This window comes from Scyliorhinus canicula, chromosome 9, assembly GCF_902713615.1.
Source record: "Scyliorhinus canicula chromosome 9, sScyCan1.1, whole genome shotgun sequence".
Lineage (NCBI taxonomy): Eukaryota > Metazoa > Chordata > Chondrichthyes > Carcharhiniformes > Scyliorhinidae > Scyliorhinus > Scyliorhinus canicula.
Genome location: NC_052154.1, coordinates 136445675 through 136467765, shown reverse-complemented (window position 1 = coordinate 136467765; position 22091 = coordinate 136445675). Strand labels below are relative to the sequence as shown.

The 22091-nt window shown below is 47.1% G+C and overlaps 1 protein-coding gene across 5 annotated transcripts in view; it reads left to right on the top strand.

Annotated features, from left to right (window-relative positions):
• Nucleotides 1–22091, top strand: part of LOC119971728 (synaptotagmin-7-like) — an 883832-nt gene that overhangs the window by 380332 nt on the left and 481409 nt on the right. For all 5 annotated transcript variants that reach the window (XM_038807686.1, XM_038807685.1, XM_038807689.1 and 2 more), the window contains exon 2: nt 82–185. In XM_038807686.1, coding sequence (XP_038663614.1) covers nt 82–185 — 104 coding nt within the window. The remainder of the gene's footprint in view (nt 1–81; nt 186–22091) is intronic.

The window sequence follows — 22091 nt, the reverse complement described above, 5'->3', positions numbered from 1 at the left end:
TTGCACATAGCTGTTACATGGATTCAGGACATGTTTCCTGACTTTGGCACTAATTTGTCCATGCTCCTTATTTTCCTGCAGATTCATTCGCCCTGGATGTGGCTCTGGTTTCGGCAGCTGTGGTAATTTGTCTTGTTGCAATGGTCGCCATGTGTGGGATCTGCAAATGGTGTCAGCGCAAACTGGTGAGTTAAACTGGCTGTGATGTTCCAATGGCCTAGTGAGTACAAAAACATACTGTATGATGCACGATCAATTGCACAAAGACTTCAGTTGGGTACAATGAGGCTTTGCTGCTCTAAGATGTGTGGCCTCCCACAGCAGCTGGCGAAATGGCTGCTGCATGGAAGACACACACATTTATACTCCTCTTACTGGGTGGAGCCAGCAGGCAGGGACTACCAATGTACCTGTAGTACAGATCCTACCATACATCCTCTAATGGAGGTGCAACAGTGGCTTACCACATTGTACACTGACAACTTTCTCCTCTGTAACCTCACAATGTACTGCTAGAGAATACTTTCCCTCAACACTGTCATATTTCAGACCATTCAAAATACAAGCTGTAGCGCCGATCAATAAAAATACTTTCCTCATTTCTGGTTGTGATAAACTTTGGCAGGAGATGTGTCTGTACTCCTGATTATTCACTAATGATGACCATGGAAGACAATGGGAGGCTATGGCTGTGTAATAATGTTTTTAAAATCCTGAAAAAAAACAGGGGGCTCAATTCTCTGCCGTCGGGAAGTTCCATTTTAGCAGCAGTCCGGGGGTTTCCCGACGGCGTGGGGCTGCCCCACATTGGGAAACCCTATTGACCGGCCGGTGAAATGGAACACCCCGCCGACGTGCTGAGCCAGAATTCTGGAGCGACGGGACGGAGAATCCAGCCCAGGATCTATTTCAAATATTCGTAGGATGAAGGTGGGCCATATTATCAACAAGGCCAAATAAGGCTGATTTCAGTCAAAGTAATTATATTCATACCATTCACCCTGGCATGGTTAATGAATATGTCTCTTTAAAAAAAGAACTTCACAGCGATTGTTCTTGAATGTGCTTTATCAGTGTGACTCAGTTGGTCGTCACTTGCCCCCAAACTGGGATTTTGACAAATTAGCGCGCTGACATTACAATGCAATACGGAAGAAAGGCTACATTGTTAAAAGCAGTGACTCCTGAATGAGAAGCGATAGCAGCTCAAAAATTAAATTATTTATTTCCCTGCCCTGTGCTGGTGCTAAAGGGAAACAGGATCACCAAGATTTCATATCCCTGTCCTCCATAGAACCACATATTTGCAGGATTTAATGCCAGTGAGCAAGGGATAGAAAAACAAGTTGGAGCTTCTGGTTTGCCTGTTAATGCACATTAGTTGCCAGACGAACCCAATAGAAATGGACAATTCTGGAGTGTGTAGCTATTATGCAGAGCCCCTGTTTAGAATCTACCACACACCTTGGGGTCAATATGCCACACCTCTGGTGGGTTTTTAATGCACAGTTCATATTAACTGGACTTCATCACCAACAAGGAAAAACCTTGGCTTAACAGAAGTGTGCAAAAAATGCTTGGACAGTATGGAGCCATGGACCGAGATCTTGGTTTTTGCTCCTTTTCCCTGATACTTTTACATTGACAACTGGGTATTTCCAGAGAGCAAAGGCCACGAGAACCCACTGTTGCAGAGTAGGATCTACATTTGTTTCATTGTGTGTGAAATGGTTATTTTAATATTTAATTTGTTGGGCAGCACGGTGGCACAGTGGGTTAGCCCCGCTGCCTCACGCCGCCAAGGTCCCAGGTTCGATCCCAGCCCTGGTTCACTGTCCGTGTGGAGTTTGCACATTCTCCCCGTGTCTGCGTGCATTTCGCCCCCACAACCAAAGATGTGCAGGATAGGTGGATTGGCCATGCTAAATTGCCCCTTAATGGGAAAAAATTAATTGGGTACTCTTAATTTAAAAAAAATATATTTAAATTGTAAACCACTTTTATAAAATAAATTATTGAACATTTGTTAATGAATACAGAACAATAAAATAAAATAAATAATGTCCTCAAACAAAACAGCAACCCCCAATAGCTGACGGTGACTAGTTCTTTAAAATACAGAACAAAAGGATGGCATCTTTTATAAAACCCCTCAATTGCACCCTTTAATGTATACTTAATTTTCTCAAGATGCAAAATCTCCACAAAATCCCCAGGCATCCATTCCAACAGCACCCACCTGCCTGTGAGCAATCTGTGAGCAAGTGAAGGCTAAGCCATCCACCCTCGCACCCGTCTGCAGCTCTGGCAGGTCTGACCCACAAATGTGGCCACCAGGGGACAGGGCCCCAGTTCCATCTATAGAATTGCCAACGTGCTGAAGAAGGAAACCCAAAATCTCACCAACTAAGGACATACCCAGAATGTATGCACATGATTTGCCAGACCCCTCCCACAATGCTCATACTTATCTTCCACCCCCCTCAAACAACCGACTCATCCTAGCCATAGTTAAGTGTGCCCGATGCACCACCCTCAACTCTATCAGCCCCAGTCTTGCACACGACAAAGAAACGCTCCCCTGCGCAAGGCCTCACACCACGCACTCTCATCTAATTCCATCCCCAACTCGTCCTACCATTTGGCCTTGATCTCCACCAGGGATGATGTATCCTCCAACATTATCCTCCTGTAACCGAGGTGCCCCCCTCCTCCATCCCCGCGAGCGACTGAACCCTCTCCACCAATGAGACTGGTGGCACTCCTGGAAACGACGGGAAGACCTTCCTCACTGAGTCCCTCACCTGCAGATATCTAAAGATCTCCGACTGAAATCCCAAACATCTCTGATAACTCCTCAGGACACACAAACCACCCCTCCTGAAACAAATCCCCCAAACCTTCCATTCCCTTCTCCACACAGTCTCGAAACCTGACATCCTATCTTGCCGGCTCAAACCTGTGGTTATCACAGATCGTTGCCAGCAATGTCGTGACCACGACTGGGTTACGTGAAAAGGTACCTGGAGAGAACGGAAGCGGGCCGTTCACCAGCGTCCGCAGCCCCAACCTCCTACATGAATCCGATTCCTTCCTTACCCAAACTGCCTCCTGGTTCCCAAATCAGCCCAAAACCTGTGGTGCATTTGCCACCCAATAATTTTTTTTTTTTTAATTTAGAGTACCCAATTCATTTCTTCCAATTAAGGGGCAATTTAGCATTGCCAATCCACCTAGCTTACACATTTTTGGGTTGTGGGGGCAAAACCCACGCAAACACGGGGGGGGAATGTGCAAACTCCACACGGACAGTGACCCAGAGCCGGGGTCGAACCTGGGAATTTGGTGCCGTGAGGCAGCAGGGCTAACCCACCGCGCCACTGTGCTGCCCCTTGCCACCCAATAATAAAAGATCAGGTTTGGCAATGCGAAGCCCCTTGATTGCCGATCCCTCTGCAAAACCGTACTTTGAATCTTTTCAACCTTACCCGCACAAATAAAGGGCAAAATCAGTCTCTCTCTACCCGCATAAAAAAACACGGCAAGCATTAGAATAGGAACAGAAACCGTGGCAAAATGTTCACCTTCACAGATTGCGCTCTGCCTGCCAAGGACAGAGGGATGCTATCCCGCCTCTGTCGGTCAGCCTTAACTCTACCCACCAGACTTGTAGGGCGCGATTCTCCGCAAATGCGGAGAGCCGTAAAGGCTGCCGTGAAACCGGCCGTGTTTCACGGCAGCCTCCGTGCCCCCTCCCGGGACCCGATTCACCCCCCCGGTCGGGGCTAGCATCGCGGCCCCGTGAAGAACGGCATCACGGACTTAGCGAATGTTCGCTAAGCCCGGCCGCCAAGACTCACGGCGGCTGACGCGCACGATGACGTCAGCCGCGCATGCGCGGATTGGACGGGTCCAACCCGCGCATGCGCGGATGATGTCATCGCGTATATGCGTCAAACCCGCGCATGCACGGTCCGTCATGCCCCTCAGCCGCCCCACGGACTGATCCTGCGTGGCGGCGGAGGGACAACGAGTGCGCAGGTATCGGACCCGCTGCCCGCAATCGGTGGGCACCGATCGCGGGCCCATGCCACCCTTGGCACGGCCATGGTGCGGCCGTGCCAATCGGTGCCATGGTTGTGCAGAACGGCACTTTGCGGCTGTTTTCACGAATGGTGAGAGCAGGTGTGTTTAAATTCGTGAAAACGGCCGGAAAGGCCTGGGAACTCGGCCCATCGGATAGGGGAGAATCGCTGTTCGCCGTAAAAAAGCGGCGAGCAGCGATTCATGTCGTGGGGCGGCCGTGGGGGGGGAGAACAGCGGGAGGTCGGTAAAAATGTCGGGAAGGCCCTCCCACTATTCTCTGACCCGTTGTGGGGGGCGGAGAATCGCGCCCGTAAAGTTTAATTTCCAAAGCTGAGCCCAATCCCACACTAGCTGCACCCATATGTACGACACAACCCCCCCCCCCCCCCTCCCCCAAGGCAGGGACAGAACCACCCACCCCCTCCCACACCACCCTCCATGGCAGGGACAGAACCACTGCCCCCCCCCCCCCTCCCACACCACCCTCCAAGAAAGGGACAGAACCACCGCCCCCCCCCCCCCTCCCACACCACCCTCCAAGGCAGGGACAGAACCACCCCCCCTCCCACACCACCCTCCAAGGCAGGGACAGAACCACATTAGAGGACAACCTCCTACCCTTCACAAATCTTGTTTTATCCTCCCTAACAATGCTCAAGAGACACTACAGTTGTCTTGCAGTGTGATGTGTGTTCGGCGGGATATATATATCTGTGAAGATATAGTTGGGTGCAGGAGCAGTGTGCTATAGTTAATCTTGTTTAATGAATGTTTTATTATTTTGTTAAAATTTCGTTGGCAATCCTGTGACTCTATTAATCCATGTCTCTAAACAAAATATACAAGTTACGATCTTTTGAGCCAGGGTCCACTCCGGGACCTGACTGTCCAGTAGTAACGTCAGGTGGGATCGTAACAATTCTTGATTGACAGTATTGTTGTTGACTAATATTATTTATGGCCTTGATTAACCAATCTTTTACAGCAGTCTGTGCTACTTCGGTTGCTTTCTTTCTGTATTTGGTTGTGCAATTGACATTATAGATCACATTGTGGCTCGGTGCAACATCAATCTTCCTTCAGACTTCAGAGAGACCATCAATTAACCTTAGTGTTGCATGATTCCGATTTTACTGAAAACTGCACCCAATGTCATGAAGAACTACTTGTCATGGCCAATTTTTAGTGTGTTTGAGTATTCATTTGGTAAAAGTGCATCTAATCTGTAGCAACTAAATTATGTTCCATGAGAGATCGTCTTAGTCAGAGTAGCTGGTGGACATTTACCAGCCGCTGGTTGATAAGTGGTTAACACTACTACCTCACGGAGCCAGGGACTCAGGTTTAATTCTGGTTTTGGGTAACTTTCTGTGTGGTATTTGCACTTTTCGCTGTATCTGCGTGGGTTTCTTTCGGGTGCTCATGTTTTCTCCCATAGTCCAAAGATGTGCAGGCTAGGTGGATTAGCTATGCTAAATTGCCCCTTGGTGTCCAAAACGTTAAGTGGGGTTACTGTGTAATAGGGATAGGGTGGGAACATGGAAAAATGGTGCTCTTTCCAAGGGCCGTTGCAGACTTGATGGGCCGAATGGTGTCCTTCTACACTGCAGGGATTCTATAAAGTAATAATTAGCTAGCTTGTGATATTGATGTATAAGGTACCTAAAAAGTCTGGTCAAATGCATTTAAATCTGAGAACTTTAACAACATAGTACAAATGCTGTAACATTCATTGTATGACTTCTGTTAAGTGTAGAAGACCAAGGAAAAAAATGCACATTTATATGACTTTAAGTTAATTGTTGCATTTTAATAATGTTGTAACATGGCAGCTAGAGATAATACACTGATTTATTTGGCACTTTGGCTGAATTTGTTTTTTTTTACCTCTTTGTTTCCTGATGTCCCTCCTTTCCTCCACTAACAATAGTACTATGTAAGCTGAATATAGGAAGTTGGGACATAAATTAAAATGCAGGCATTCAAATGTAGTAACTCAGGATTACTCCCAGTGCTAGGTGCTAGCGAGAATAGGAATAAGAGGATAAATCAAATGAGTGCATGGCTGGAGAAATGGCACACTAAGGTGCACTAGATTGGTGTCCTAGATTTAGATTCTTGAGGCAATGGGACTGGTTCTGGGGAAGGTGGGACCTGTATAAGCCAAATGGGTTCTGTGCAGAGTTGGGACCAATATACTTGCGAGTGCTTTCGCTAGATCTGTTGGGGAGGTTTTAAACTAGTAGGGCAGGGGATGGGAACCCAAGGGTAGGCTTAGATGGGTCAGATTTAGATCAGGAAACAGGGGGCTGGATTCTCCCCTGCCCGGCGGGACGGGGGTCCTGGCGGGATAGAGTGGTGTGAACCACTCCAGCGTGGGCCGCCCCGAAGGTGAGGATTTCTCCGCACCTTTAGGGGCCAAGCTCTCACCTTGAGGGGCTAGGCCCGCACCTGAGTGGTTCCCGTATCGCCGGCTGGCGTGGAAGGCCTTTGGCGCCACGCCAGCCGGCGGACGTCCGCGCATCGCGGAGGCTATGGCCAACGCGGAAGGAAAAGAGTGCCCCACGGCACACGCCCACCCGCGGATCAGTGGGCGCTGATCGCGGGCCAGGCCACCTTGGGGGCACCCCCCGGGCCAGATCGCTCCGCGCTGCCATTCCCGCCGGTAAGGGAGGTGGTTTAATTCACACCGGCGGGAGACGCATTACAGCAGCGGGACTTCGGCTCATCGCGGGCTGGAGAATTGCCGTTGGGGGGGGGGCCCGCCAACTGGTGCGGCACGATTCCCGCCCCCGCTGAACATCCGGTGCCCCTCACGCCGCCCCCCCCCCCCCCCCCCCCCCCCCCAGCGATTCTCCAACCAGGCGGGGGGGGGGTCGGAGAATCCAGCCCAGGATGTAGAACATTAGGTAGTGGCGTAATCAGCAATTCGGAAAAACAAAAGAAAATGAGAGTTTAAAAGAGTCCAGCAAAGAAATTGATGGGGTGATTTGTTTATTTTTCAATGCAAGGAGTATTAGAAATAAGGCAGATGAACTAAGGGCAGAGATAGACACATGGCAGCAGGGTGTTATTGTTTTAATGGAGTCCTGGCTAAAGGAGGGGGAAAATTGGCAGCTCAATAGCCCTGGGACTCCTGCTGGTAGTTTATATATTAACAATTTGGGCTTCAACGTGGGGGGCATGATTGGGAAATTTTCAGACGACACAAAAATTGGTTGTGTAGTGGAGAGTGTAGAAGATAGTGTAAGCTCCAAAATTATATAAATGGGTTGGTGGACTGTGCAGGAAAGTGGTGCATGGAGTTCTGCTCTGATAAGTGTGAGGTAATGCATTTAGGGAGGTTAAAGAGTAATAGGGAATACACAATAAACGGAATAAATCGAGAGGGGTAGAGAATTGGAGTGAGAGATCTTAGTATGCAAGTGCACAGGACCCTAAAGGTAGCAGTGCAGGTGGATGAGGTTGTAAAGAAGGTATATGGAATGCTGTCGTTCATTGGCAGAGTAATAGAATACGAAAGTAGGGATATAGTGATGGAACTGTATGAGGCATAGGTGAGGCCATAACTGGAGTAATATGCACAGTTCTGGTCACCACACGAGAGGAAGGATGTAACTGATCTGCAGAGAGTTCAGAGAAGATTTACTAGACTGTTGCCAGGGTTGGGGAATTGTGGATTCGAGGAGAGATTCGAGAGGTTGGAGTTGTTTTCTTTGGAATAGAAAAGGCTGAGGGGTGGCATAATTGAAGCATTCAAAATTGTGATGGGTCGAGATACAGTAGACAGGAGGAACTCCCTTGGCAGAGAGTTCAAAAACCAGGGGTCGTAGATTCAAGCTAAGTGACAGAAGGATTAGAGGGGCACAAGGAAATATCTCCTAGGCAGCGGGTGGTGGTTGTCTGGACTTGCTGCCAGAGTTGCTAATGGAGGCAGGGACCTAAACTCTTTTATTAAAAAGAACCTGGATCTACACCTTAAGTGCTGTAAGTTTTAGGGCTACAGGTTGTGTGCAGGAAGATGGGATTAGAAAGGGCACTTGGGTGTCCTTGGGTCGGCATGGACAAGGTGGACCGAATGCCCCCCATCTGTACTGTATCATTTCTATCGTTCTACATTGAGTGCTGAAATTGTACAAATCTTAGGCTTCTCAAAGCTTGGAATTGATGGAAGAGTGGAAAGTTTGTGCCAACCACTTTTTAAAAATCATCCTCTGTGTGTAATGATTATGAATTCAAAATCAAAGCATTGCTTAATCACGAGCCAATGCTGGCCAACGAGTATAGGTTGATGGATGGACGGTCATAGAACAGAATTTACAGTGCAGAAGGAGGCCATTCAGCCCATCGAGTCTGCACCGGCCCTTGGAAAGAGCACCCTCCTTAAGCACCTCCACCCTATCCCTGTTATCCAGTAACCCCAACTAACCTTTTTGGACACTAAGGGCAATTTTTCATGGCCAATCCACCTAACCTGCACATCTTTGGACTGTGGGAGGAAACCGGAGCACCTTGAGGAAACCCACGCAGACACTGGGAGAACGCGCAGACTCCGCACAGACAGTGACCCAAGTTGGGAATCTAACCTGGGACCCTGGAGCTGTGAAGCAACTGTGCTAACCATTGTACTACCGAGCTGCCTTTGGCACAGTTTAGGACAAAAGGCAGCATAGTTTTGGATGACCTCAAGTTTATGTAGGAAAGAATGTGAGGCCAATCAGGAGTGAATTGTAATCGTTGAGCCCACACCAGACCCCAACAGTTGCTGGGATATTGGATAGAAAATTGTATTTAATTTGTAAGACTGAGGAAAGTATACTTCGCTCCTGGAGTGATTTCCTGGAATAAATAAATAGGGATATGGTATATTAAAACAATCTTTATTACTAACACAGTATTAATAACGTTAACCCTATTACTTCAATAGCTTTAAATTACCAGTTAAACAATGCTTATCAATACAATGACACAACGAGACAATAACCCTTAAGTGCTATCTTTATTTCCAATCAACCAACACCCTTCCTGAGCCAAACTCCAGTTCGCAGACTCATGAATACTTACTGTAAAGAGATGTTTTGGATAAACCACACAATATCCTTCAGGAACCAGCTGAAGATTCTTGCCTGTCTCAACTTTCTGTTTAAACTGCCTATCCTTTATAGCAGACCTGGTGGGGGGAATGCCGGAGGTGGTGGAGATTCTTGCTGAGTTTGGGAGTTTCTCGGGCTATAAATTGAACCTGGGCAAGAGTGAGCTGTTTGTTGTGCACCCGGGAGATCAGGAGGAGGGGATTGGTAGGCTCCCACTAAAGAGGGCAGTGAGGAGTTTTAGGTACCTGGGGGTTCAGGTGGCTAGAAGCTGGGGGACTCTGCACAAGCTCAATTTTACTAGGTTGGTGGAGCAGATGGAGGAGGAATTTAAACGGTGGCACATGCTGCCGTTGTCATTGGCGGGTAGAGTACAGTCCGTTAAAATGACGGTGCTCCCGAGGTTCTTGTTTTTGTTTCAGTGCCTCCCCATTTTCATTCCGAGGGCCTTTTTTAGGCGGGTGAACAGCAGCATTCTGGGATTTGTTTGGGCGCATGGGACTCCGAGGGTAAGGAGGGTCTTTTTGGAGTGGGGCAGGGATAGAGGGGGGCTGGCGCTGCCCAACCTCTCTGGGTACTATTGGGCGGCTAACGTCTCGATGGTACGTAAGTGGGTAATGGATGGGGAGGGGGCAGCATGGAAACGGATGGAGATGGAGTCCTGTGGAGGCACGAGCCTGAAGGCACTGGTAACGGCGCCGCTGCCGCTCCCTCCAACGAGGTACATTACGAGCCCGGTGGTGGCGGCTACCCTCAAAATTTGGGGGCAGTGGAGGCGACACAGGGAGGAAGTGGGGGGCTCGGTGGAGGCCCCGCTGCGGGGGAACCAACGGTTTGTCCCAGGGAACATGGATGGCGGGTTCCTGGGGTGGCACAGGGCGGGCATTAGGAAGTTGGGAGACCTGTTCATTGACGGGAGGTTTGCGAGCCTTGGTGAATTGGAGGAGAAGTTTGAGCTCCCCCGGGGAATATGTTCAGGTACCTTCAGGTAAAGGCGTTTGCTAGGCGGCAGGTGGAGGGATTCCCTTTGCTGCCCCCGCGGGGGGTAAGGGATAGGGTACTTTCCGGGGTGTGGGTCGGGGATGGGAGGGTGTCTGACATCTACCAGGTGATGCAGGAGGTGGAGGAGGCGTCGGTAGAGGAGCTGAAGGCTAAGTGGGAGGTGGAGCTGGGGTAGCAGATTGAGGAGGGGACATGGGCGGATGCCCTGGAGAGGGTGAACTCCTCCTCTTCATGTGCGAGGCTTAGCCTCATCCAGTTTAAGGTGCTGCACCGGGCCCACATGTCCGGGTCTAGGATGAGTAGGTTCTTTGGGGGCGAAGACAGGTGTGTCAGGTGTTCGAGGAGTCCAGCGAACCATGCCCATATGTTCTGGGCATGCCCGGCATTGGAGGAGTTCTGGAAGGGGGTGGCGAGGACGGTGTCAAAGGTGGTAGGATCCAGGGTCAAGCCAGGCTGGGGACTCGCGATATTTGGGGTTGGGGTGGAGCCGGGAGTGCAGGAGGTGAAAGAGGCCGATGTTTTGGCCTTTGCGTCCCTAGTAGCCCGGCGGAGGATCTTGCTGCAGTGGAAAGATGCGAGACCTCCGAGTGTGGAGACCTGGATTAATGACATGGCGGGATTCATTAAGTTGGAGAGGGTCAAGTTCGCCCTGAGTGGGTCGGTACAAGGGTTCTTTAGGGGGTGGCAGTCTTTCCTCGACTTTCTGGCTCAACGATAAGGAACTAGGTCAGCAGCAGCAGCAACCCGGTGGGGAGGGGGGGAATGGGGGGGGTCTTAAGGGGATAGTGTTTCAGTTAATTTGCTTATTGTTAATTTATTTTGTTGCCTATTGGGCTTGGGGGGTTGGGGGGGTTTGTTATATGCGTTGTTATGGGTGCCGGGGGGTGTTTATTATTGTTATTGTTATTATTGTTCTGTTGATATTTCTTTTTCAAAAATTCCAATAAAAATTATTTATTAAAACAAACTGCCTATCCTGTTCAACGGCAAATCTTTAACTCTCCGTCTTGAGAACAGCTGCTTCTGGTCTGTCACTAGTCAAATCTTTAACTGAACTGTTTGGAAAGAAACTCTTAATCGGTCTACAGACAGCTCTTTAACTGAACTGTGTTGAGAGCAGCTGCTTGTCTTTTGTTCACGTGCCACAGATCCGTGATCGGAAGTTCATCTCTGGGCTAAATATAACAACAAGGTTTTAAACTGTCTGCTTCACAAGAGGAAAAATGATTGGCACCATATACATGTATAAACTTGAATATGAGTCTTTTGGCACGATTCTCCGCACCCCACGCTAGGGGGGAGAATCGCAGGAGGGCCGGGCGAATCACGCCACGCCGCCCTGACACCCCTGTGATTCTCCCACCCCCCACAAAATTGCGTGTCGCGTTTTGTGACAGGCCGCTCGGAGAATCGCCGCTCGCCGTTTCTCACGGTGAGCGGCGATTCTCCGGCCCGGATGGGTCAAGCGGCCTGCCGAACCCGATCGGTTTACACCGGCGCCAACCACACCTAGTCGCTGCCAGCGTGAACAGCGCGCGACCGGTGAGTGTGGGGCCTATGGGGGGCGGAGGGAGGATCGACCACCACGGGCGCGCTCAGCAGATGTCTGGCCTGCGATCAGTGCCCACCGATCGTCGGGCCGGCGTCTCTAAAAGACGCACTCTTTTCCCTCCTCCGCCCCTCTAGATCAAGCTGCCATGTCTTGCGGGGAAGCGGAGGGAAGACGGCAACCGCGCATGCGCGGCTGACGTCACTTCGGCGGCGGCCGCCGCATCATTCCCGGCGCGCCGCTTTGACCCAAGCGACAAGGCCCGGCACGTGGAATTCACGCGCCGCCGCTCCTAGCCACCCGGAGGGGGGGGAGAATAGGGGCCGAGGAGCGGCCTCCGACACCGGAGTGAAACACTCCGGGTTTCACTCCGGCGTCGGCTGTTTGTTAGAATTCCGCCCTTTTACTTTCAGGAGAGAAGTGGAAACTAGACAAGCGAGTCTTAAAAATTGGATAACCAGGGTTGTGAAAGGTAGAATACTGGAGCCTAGTCTTTACATGCTGACAAGCTTTATGTCCATTGTATGTTGTGCACCTAGAACTAAAAACCCTCTTTCAATCTACTCCTAAAACCATAGGTGGAACTCCAATGAATACCCACCACCTAAATATAATTAAAACTCGATATGCAATTAACAGGGAGCATTACTTCTCCTATAATGTGGATTTCCCCAATAATCTGCATGCATACTTTGTCACCCATGCATTCAAAAATAATTGATAAATGTCATGGGAGTAATTTGATGTTGGAGACAATGATTTTAATCAGATAGGAACAAAGAATCATGGCTATTCAGACATTTTTAGGAGCAATAAAACCATAATTTTTGACAAATCAGTTGGTTTATGCTATTGCATTTTAAAATATTTTTATTCTCCATTTTCACATTTTCTCCCCAATTTACACCCTCCAACAATAAACAATAAGCACTAACGAATATAATGTCAATCCCCATAGCAATAACAACAATCCTATCCTCCCACCAACCCCCAAACAACTGCCCGCATGTTAACATAAACAAATAACAAAAAGGAATCAGGAATCACCCATAATCACATACAGTTACTCTCCCACCAACCCTCCCAGCTCCCCCCCACCCCCAGCCCCCAACTAATGTTCGATGTTATCCAATTCTTGAAAGTGCATAATGAATAACGCCCATGAAATGTAGAACCCCTCCATCCTTCCCCTCAGTTCAAACTTAACCTTCTCAAGAGTCAAGAATTCCAACAGGGCCACCCGCCACACCAGGGCACAGGGTGGAGAGGTTGCTCTCTATCCCAACAGGATCCACCTTCAGGCAATCAATGATGCGAAGGCTACAACATCTGCCTCCGTACCCATTTCCAACCCCGGCTGCTCTGACACCCTGAATATGGCCTCCCGAGGGCCCAGGTCCAGTTTCATGTGCACCACTTTAGAGATTACCCTAAAAACCTCCTTCCAGTAATCCTCCAGCTTTGGACAGGATCAAAACATCTGAAAGTGATTTGTGCCCCCCCCCCCCCCCCCCAAAACAATGTTAATACACATCTTCTACCCCCTCAGCTGGCTGATCCTCGCCCTTGTGAGGTGTGCTCTGTATACCACCTTCAGCTGTATCAGCCCCAATCCTGCTCACGAGGCGGAGGTGTTCATTCTCCGAGGGTTCACACCAGAACCACCCCCCCTCCATACCTTCTCCCAACTCTTCCTCCCACTTTGCTTTGATCAGTTGGTTTATGCTAGCTCATGTTTATCAGTGCCACATTATCCTTCCCGTCTCAATCACTGAGGCCATAAGAAGGATCATTGCTGCAATTTTAGATTCAGTATTCTGTTCTATAACAGAAACACATTCTGCTCATAGGTTAGATTTCAGTTCCATTTCAGAACATCCTTTGCCTTTTACTGTGATAGCCATAGCGACCACATTTTCTTTCATAGAGGATTTGTGTAAACGGCATGACGTCCTAAATACCATATATAACTTATGTGAATGGTCCCATGAATCTGCATATATTTCATTACTAGCAGATAAGGAATTTCATATGTAGCGTTTATTCACTAATTGGGAACAGGATTCCAAACTCCCAGGCCTTAATAGGAGTCACAAATGGAATACAAATAAATACGAAATGGAAATTGGCTGGTGTATTCGCCTGCATTACAACAGTGATTACAATTTTAAAGGCACTTTATTGACCACAAAGCACTTTAGAATGTCTCAAAGATGTGAAAGGTACCATGGGATGGCAATTTTATTCTTTATTCCGTGGGCAAGTTTGTCAAAGCTCACAGACCACAAATAGTTCAAAGGCTTAGTACGAATACCTTACTCTTAGGTGCTTATCTTGGTTCAACATGGCTGAGTTTTGGTCTGCAGAAATGGCTGTCATGTAAATTGTACTGCAGTTAGATGGCTTTATTCTAAGCTTCTGCTGCCTTCGCACTTCATAATGTGGGTGAATAGTGATATCGCTGAAATATTCCATATCATTTTCTTAGCCCTCTGAGAAAAAATATCTCCATCTTAATACAGTTTGCCTTGAATAAATCCATGCTGGATTTCCTTAATTATCCTGCATTTACCAGAATTCCAAATAATTTTCTGCACTGCAGAGATTCTATGATTTTTGTCCTAATTTATTGTTTATCGAAGCTTCTCCACCACTAGGGTTAAACTATCTGACTTGTAGTTACCCTGCTCACCTTTCATGAAGAAAAGTCTAACACATTGAACCATAAAACCCCTACAGTGCAGAAGGAAGCTATTTGGCCCAACGAGTCTGCACCAACCTCTGAAAGAGTTCCTTACCCAGGCCCACTCCCCTGCCCCATCCCTGTAGCCCCACCTAACCTGCACATCTTTGGATATTGTGAGAGTAAACTGGAGCACTTGGAGGAAACCCACAGAGACAGGAGGAGAACATACAAACTCCACACAATCACCCACGGCTCGAATTGAACCCGAGTCCCTGGTGCTGTGAAGTAGCAGAGCCCAACCTCTCACTACTAAATGTTGAAGGCATTTTCCATTTGGTGCTGAATTCCCTGTACTCCCTCCAGTGACATTTTGTTGCTGACTTTTGTGTTGCTCAAAATGAGAGACTCGTGCAAGGGACCTGACCATTTTCAGTTAAAAGCACTTGGTGTCAATATCAAGTGCTCACATGTCAGAAGTAAAGTATCCCTTGATTGAGCTTCATCAGTACAACTCGGCAAATCTCAAAAGAGCACAGCGACGAAACCAATCTGATATGTTCCCTTTCTTCACAGCAGCTCTCTGAGCAACATTATTTGATTATTGCCAGCTACCACCAAATGAGACTAGTATTCCACAGTGAGCCAATGCCGACTACGAACTTGAGACTGCTCAAACTCATTTCATAAAGAAGCCTAAATAGTTACCAGGCAGAGTACGGTTTTCATCCATATTTACCCCAAAGACAAGTTGAACAGCGGTCCCAGAGATTAAAGTCTGTACCTGAAATTTGCACTCTTCAAATATGGGACGTGTGTCTGTTCTTTCATAATTTTCTTTTTTTAAATTTAATGTACCCAATTAACTTTTTTCCAAATAAGGCGCAATTTAGCATGTTCAATCCACCTACCTTGCACATCTTTTGGTTGTGGGGCCGAAACCCACGCAAACACGGGGAGAATGTGCAAACTCCACACAGTGACCCAGAGCCAGGATCGAACCTGGGACCTGTTTTTTCATAATTTTCAACAATGGGAAGCAACTAGATTGAGCCCAAACTTCTCGATCATTTGGGGGAAGGATACAATATGCTCAAATATTTTGGCACATCTCCTCTTGCTTAAAACCTTGGAATTAACCTTAATGAATGCTCCCTCTCCAGCTCAATAGTGGTTTCTACCTTTGCAGCTGGGGCCACTGGACTGCGACCAACAGCCTCTGAGTGACTCTATAACTTGATAGAATGATAACTCTGAGGCTTAGCTCTTCAGTGAGAACTTGGTCCAGATCAGATATTGAGCCTGGGACTTTCCTATTCTGCATGACTCTGCACTATTTTCCATTTACTAGTGAAAACAAATGGCTACAATGCTCTGTTGGGCTGAAATGATAGACACAATGTCATTTACCCTCTTACAGGCCTGGAAGGAGGGGGCACACTACATGGGTGCATTAATAACATGTTACAAAGCTGCAGACCTGACCAGTAAATTTGAGTGTTTTGAGAGCAAAGGTAAAATAATCTGCACTATGGGCATGATGAAGTCAAATGGGAACTATGTCCCATAGGAAGCACGTTTAGCCACGTGTTTCCCGGCGCTCACAGCACCGAGAAATACAACGCTATCTAATGTGACTCCGGTTAGATATGGGGCCTCAGTGGGGAACGCACGGCCAAGGACGCACTTAGTCCCATTCCCTGCACTATGGAGCCTGGCTCCCTGAATGTCCTCAGTGCAGGGAGTGATCAGCACACCACTTTTAAATAGCATCCAATCTTGCGAACCCCGAAACAAGTCCAGAACCCCCTCTCCCCAAGCCCCAACTCGCATATAAGAGGTCCTTGGGAGGGCTGGGGTGCATCCCCCACACACCCCAAGGGCACCCCCTGTCCCAATCCCTGCTGCACAAAAAATGCCAGCCAGCCTGGCACCCTGGCAAGTGTCCCTGCCAGCAGTGTCACCAAGGCACCTTGGCAGTGCCAGGCTGGCACCCACGTGACAGTATCAGAGTGCCAAACTGGCAGTACCAGGGTGTCAGGTGACACTCTGCCCAGAAAGGTGCCGTTCTGTCTGGTTCCCGTTTGTGGCAAAAGTCTCCAATGCAAAGGGGATCCCAATTCCTTGGTTAGCTCAGGGAATTGCATACTAACTGTCTTGCTGTAAGACAGATCTGACCAGTAAATTTTAATGTTTTGAGACCACACTCAAATTTTTAAAAGCATCTTTACAAATATCTGGAAGATATACTATGGGCATGATGAAGCCAAAAGGGAATATGCAAATATGCAAATTTGTCAACACGTGACCCCTCCCACAATGGGCAGGCTTCACAGTGTGACATCTCACGAGCTTGCATTAGATCTCGTGAGGCATAGCGAGATTGGTAGAGCCCCAGAGCGAGATTTTCTGGCATTTACCCGCCATGTTGGAGCACGGCGCACCGCTTTTCGGGTGCATCGTGCCTGGTAGATCACGCCCAATGTGTTTGAAGATCTTGCTGACGGCTTCTTAAACCCTCTTGAAACTAAATAACAGCTTTATTCCAGACAGAATCAAGTCCAAAGAGGGCCAAGCAACTTCCTTCAGGGATTCAGCCATTGATTTCTGGAGTCAGGTTGAGTTGAGTTCAGAGATACACTAACATTTTTATATTGTCAAGAGTGGAAACTGCTAAATATCAGTGTAAAATTGGCAGCAACTGTACCCTTGTAATATATTTACCAGGCAAATAATGTATTGAGCAACCTCACCATCTAAAAAAAAATTGAAAACATGTAGGTGCATATCTAACTGAGATTATTTCCATAAACTGTGTCTGGACCTATCAGCAGAACCCATACATAACAACCAAACAAACCAATAACTTCAAAAAGTTGGCACAGCCACAAACCGTATTGTATGGGTTTATCATATCTTGGGTATTTTCATTCCATTCCTTATACAGGGAAATTACTTGGTCTTTTGTGAATTCTCCAGTTCCTTCACTCTACCATTGGTGATACTGTCTTCAGCTATTTAGGCCCAAAGTTGTGAAATTCTCTCTCACAAACATCATTACAATCCCACCTTTCTTCATTTACAAAGCTTCTGAAAATGCACTTCCGTGACAAAGCGTTTACTACTTGTTCTAATGTCTCCTCCTTTAGCTCAGTGTCAATTTTTGTCTGCATATGTTCCCGTGAAGCACTTTGCACATTATAATACATTTGAGGTATTATATAAATAGAAGTTATGAGTGAAAGTGTGTGTGGCAAACATTTTAGAGAATTCACTCATTTTTTGGGGAGAAAGTTGGCACTGTCAAGCAATTGTACTTCTTGTTGCTGAATTGAAGTGTTGAAAAAACAATTTTAATGGTTGTCATGATGACTTTAAAACAAATTGTTCATGAGATGAAGGCATTTGTAGCATTGCCCTTGACTATTTGTTCTCAAGATGGACGTGATGAACTACTGCCTGAACCACTCCAGTCCATGTGGAATATATAAACACATTGTGTCGTTAGGGAAGGAGATCCTGGTCTAATTGCAGCCTTGTACTAAATATGGACAAAAGAGCTGAATTTCAGATTTGGGATAAGAGTGATGCCCCTTGATGCCAAGCAGCACTAAACTAAGCACTAAATTGTGGCGCAGTGGTTAGCACTGGGACTGCGGCGCTGAGGACCGGGTTCGAATCCAGGACTTGGGTCACTATCCGTGTGGAATTTGCACATTCTCCCCGTGTCTGCATGGGTTTCACCCCCACAACCCAAAGATGTGCAGTTTAGGTGGATTGGCCATGCAAAATTGCCCTTAATTGGAAAAAAGAAATAATTGGGTACTCTAAATTTATTTAAAAAGTAATTGTGGTATCAAAGAGCTTTGGTAAATTGAAATCAATGGCAATCCAGAGAAACTCTCCACTGGCTGTACTATACTTTACATTGACCATGGACAGATTCCACCTCTGCCTCCATTTATATTAATATTTATTCTCCCTCGCCAATCCACCATCTTCCTATCTCCCTTGTTAATGTTGGCCATTAGCCTCCTTAACATCCCATCTCTTGCTCCCAATGGCCCTTGTTCAAAGAAAGAGAGATGAATAAACCTGGTAATTATACAGACCTGTCTGTTTAATATTTGTGATGGTGAAGCTTTTACAAACAATAATCCGGAACAAAACTAATGTCCATTTGGACCAGCAAGGGCTTCTAAATGAGCGACAGTGCTGATTTGTTGAGGGAAAATTGGGTTTAACTATCTGGGGCGGCATTCTCCCCTACCCGGCGTGACAGAGGGTGCTGGCGTAGGGGAGTAGCGCCAACCACTCTGGGGTCGGGCCTCCCCAAAGGTGGGGAATTCTCCCCACCTTTGGGGGCCAGCCCCGCGCCGGAGCGGTTTGCACCAGAAGACTGGCGCAAAAAACCGGCGCCCCCCGGCAGCGGGGCTGGCCGAAAGGCTTTCGCCGGTCGGCGCATGCGCCGGCAGTGACGCCAGTGGCAGCTGGCCGCTGACGTCACTGCCGGCGCATGTGCGATGTAGGGTTCTCTTCCGCTTCCGCCATGGCGGACGCGGAAGGAGATAGAGTGCTGCCAGAGCACTGGCCCGGAGTCTGAGCGGGGGGCCCCGAGTGGCGAGATTCCGCCGCCGCCACTTCCCGGGTGGCGGAGAATCTCTGCCACAGCGGGGGCAGGATTTTAGGCGGCCCCAGGCGATTCTCTGACCCTGCTGGGGGTCGGAGAATTTCGCCCCTGTTTGAGGTTTTCCTTTTATAAATTTAGAGTACCCAATTCATTTTTTCCAATTAAGGGGCAATTTAGTGTGTCCAATCCACCTATCCTGCACATTTTTGGGTTGTGGGGGCGAAAGCCACGCAAACACTGGGAGAATGTGCAAACTCCACACAGGCAGCAACCCAGAACCGGAACCGAACCTGGGACCTCGACGTTGTGAGACAGCAGGGCTAACCCACTATGCCACCCTGCTGCCCTGGTTTGAGGTTTTTTGATGGAGTAGCAGACATGGTGGATGAGGACAGTGCAGTTAATGATGTGTATATGAACTTTCAAAGGGCATCTGATAAATCAGCACACATTAGCCATGTTAACAAAACTAAAGTCTTTGGGATAAAAGGCCACTAGTGGTATAGATAAGAAATTGGCTAAAGGATAGATAAGAGAGTTGTGGTTAATTGTCCTTCAGACTGGAGGGGAGCATAGTGGATTTCCTAAGATTCAATACCAGTTATGTATTTTTGACATACGATTTAGGGTACAGGATAAATTTCAACATTTGCAGATGAATGTATTTATCTAATTTATTCGAGTTATTTGAGGAAGTAACAAGCAAGATGGATAAAGTGGAACCTGCATTTGATAAAGTGTCACCTCAAAGGTTACTGCACAAGATAAGAGCACATGATGAAAAGACAACATATTATTTCAGATAAAGGATTGGTTAGCTAATAGGAAGCAGAGAATAGGTGTTATATTCTCAATGTGAAACAAAGAGTAAAGGCATGGAGGTGCCACACACTTTGGTTTCTTTCAAACATGATGCAAGGTTTATTCCAAAGATGTTGCTCATACAATACTAAGATGAAAAACCTGCACAAAAACTTTGCTGACATCATTACAGATCACTTGACGTTCCACTAGCAGGAATGTATTACTTAAATAAAGAACACACCTCCCCATTACTTTTTTAGTACAAATTACAGCTTTTCTTAATGTTTAAACAACAGACCCAATTATACATTAGATAAATTACTTTGCACCATTATCGTTTAACATATATACAACTTAACAACAATCTCTCAAGTGGACGTCTATTTCTTTTGAGTTGTACTCGACATTCTGGAACCTGGTTACTCAAGACATTTGAAGTGTCTTCTTTTTCTTCTGTTTGCAGTACTTCCTGTGAAGTTACATCAGTGTCCATCTCCATTGGTGTGGAAGGTTTCTCAGAAATGTAATGTCAATTTGTCTATGTTTGGTCTCTGATATGGAGTATCACTGCGTAGATTGGCCGATTGAAATACTTCTGGGAGATTTCAGTGATTTCACTTTTGAAGCTGGCAGTTGGTCAATATGGCGTCATCAAACTTTCACAATATTGGTCTGTACAGTGTATGATACTGGGCCTGTTTTTGCTCAGATAACTGCAGATGCCATTTCTCATTTACAGTGTAGCTAGCACCCCCTCTCCTTAAGTGAGTAGTCTCTTTTGGAGTTTTGTTATAGCAATCTGTGCTTGTTATTGTTTGACAATCTCGTAAGTATCAGGTGGTATCAAAAGGTCAAACTTTGCTACAATTTTCTTTGGAAAGCAGCATTGATGGTGAACTCTGTCATTGTGTGTAAGGTATTTCTATGTGATATCAGAAGTCTTTTGCTCATCTTGATGATGCACCTTGATACTTTGATGCCTTGATTGAGTATTTAAAAGATTGTATGAATTGCTCGGCCAATCCATTTGTTGAAGGATGATACTGAGCCGACTTTCTGCTGTATAGCATTTCTTTTTAAGTAATCTTCGTGAGCTGAGTTCCATTGTCACTTACGACCTGCTCCGGTCTAACAAATTTTGCAATTATTCCATCCATAAGACCATAAGACATAGGAGCAGAATTAGGCCACTCAGCCGATCGAGTCTCCTCTGCCATTCAATCATGGCTGATATTTTCTCATCCCCATTCTCCTGCCTTCTCACCATTACCCCGATCCCCTTATTAATCAAGAACCTATCTTTCTCTGCCTTAAAACACTCAGTGATTTGGCCTCCACAGCTTTCTGCGGCAAAGAGTTCCACAGATTCACCACCCTCTGGCTGAAGAAATTCCTCCTCATCTCTGTTTTAAAGGATCGTCCCTTTAGTCTGAGATGGTGTCTTCTGGTTTTAGTTCTTCCTACAAGTGGAAAAATCCTCTCCACGTCCACTCTATCTAGGCCTCGCAGTATCCTGTAAGTCTCAATAAGATCCGCCCTCTTCCCCTCCCCCCCCATCCTTCTAAACTCCAACGAGCACAGACCCAGAGTCCTCAACCGTTCCTCATATGACAAGCTATACATTCCGGGCATAATTTTTGTGAACCTCCTCTGGACCCTTTCCAAGGCCAGCACATCCTTCCTTAGAATTGGGGCCCAAAACTGCTCACAATACTCCAAATGGGGTCTGAACAGAGCCTTATACAGCCTCAGAAGTAAATCCCTGGACTTGTATTCTAGCCCTCTTGACATGAATTGCATTTGCCTTCTTAACTGCCGACTGAACCTGCATGTTAACCTTAAGAAAATTGTGAACAAGAACTCCTAAGCCCCTTTGTGCTTCTGATTTTCTAAGCATTTCCCCATTTAGAAAATAGTCTGGTCCTAAATTCCTCCTTCCAAAGTGCATGACCACACACTTTTACACATTGTATTTCATTTGCTACTTCATTGCCCACTCTCCTAGCTTTTCCAAATCCTTCTGCAAGCCCCTTGCTTCCTCAATACTACTTGTGCCTCTACAAATCTTTGTATCTGCAAATTTAGCAATAGTGTCTTCAGTTCCTTCTTCCAGATCATTATGTATATTGTAAAAAGTTGTGTTCCCAGCACAAACCCCTGAGGCACACAACTAGCCACCAGCTGCCATCCTGAAAAAGACCCCTTTATCCCCACTCTCTGCCTTCTGCCAGTCAGCCAATCCTCTAT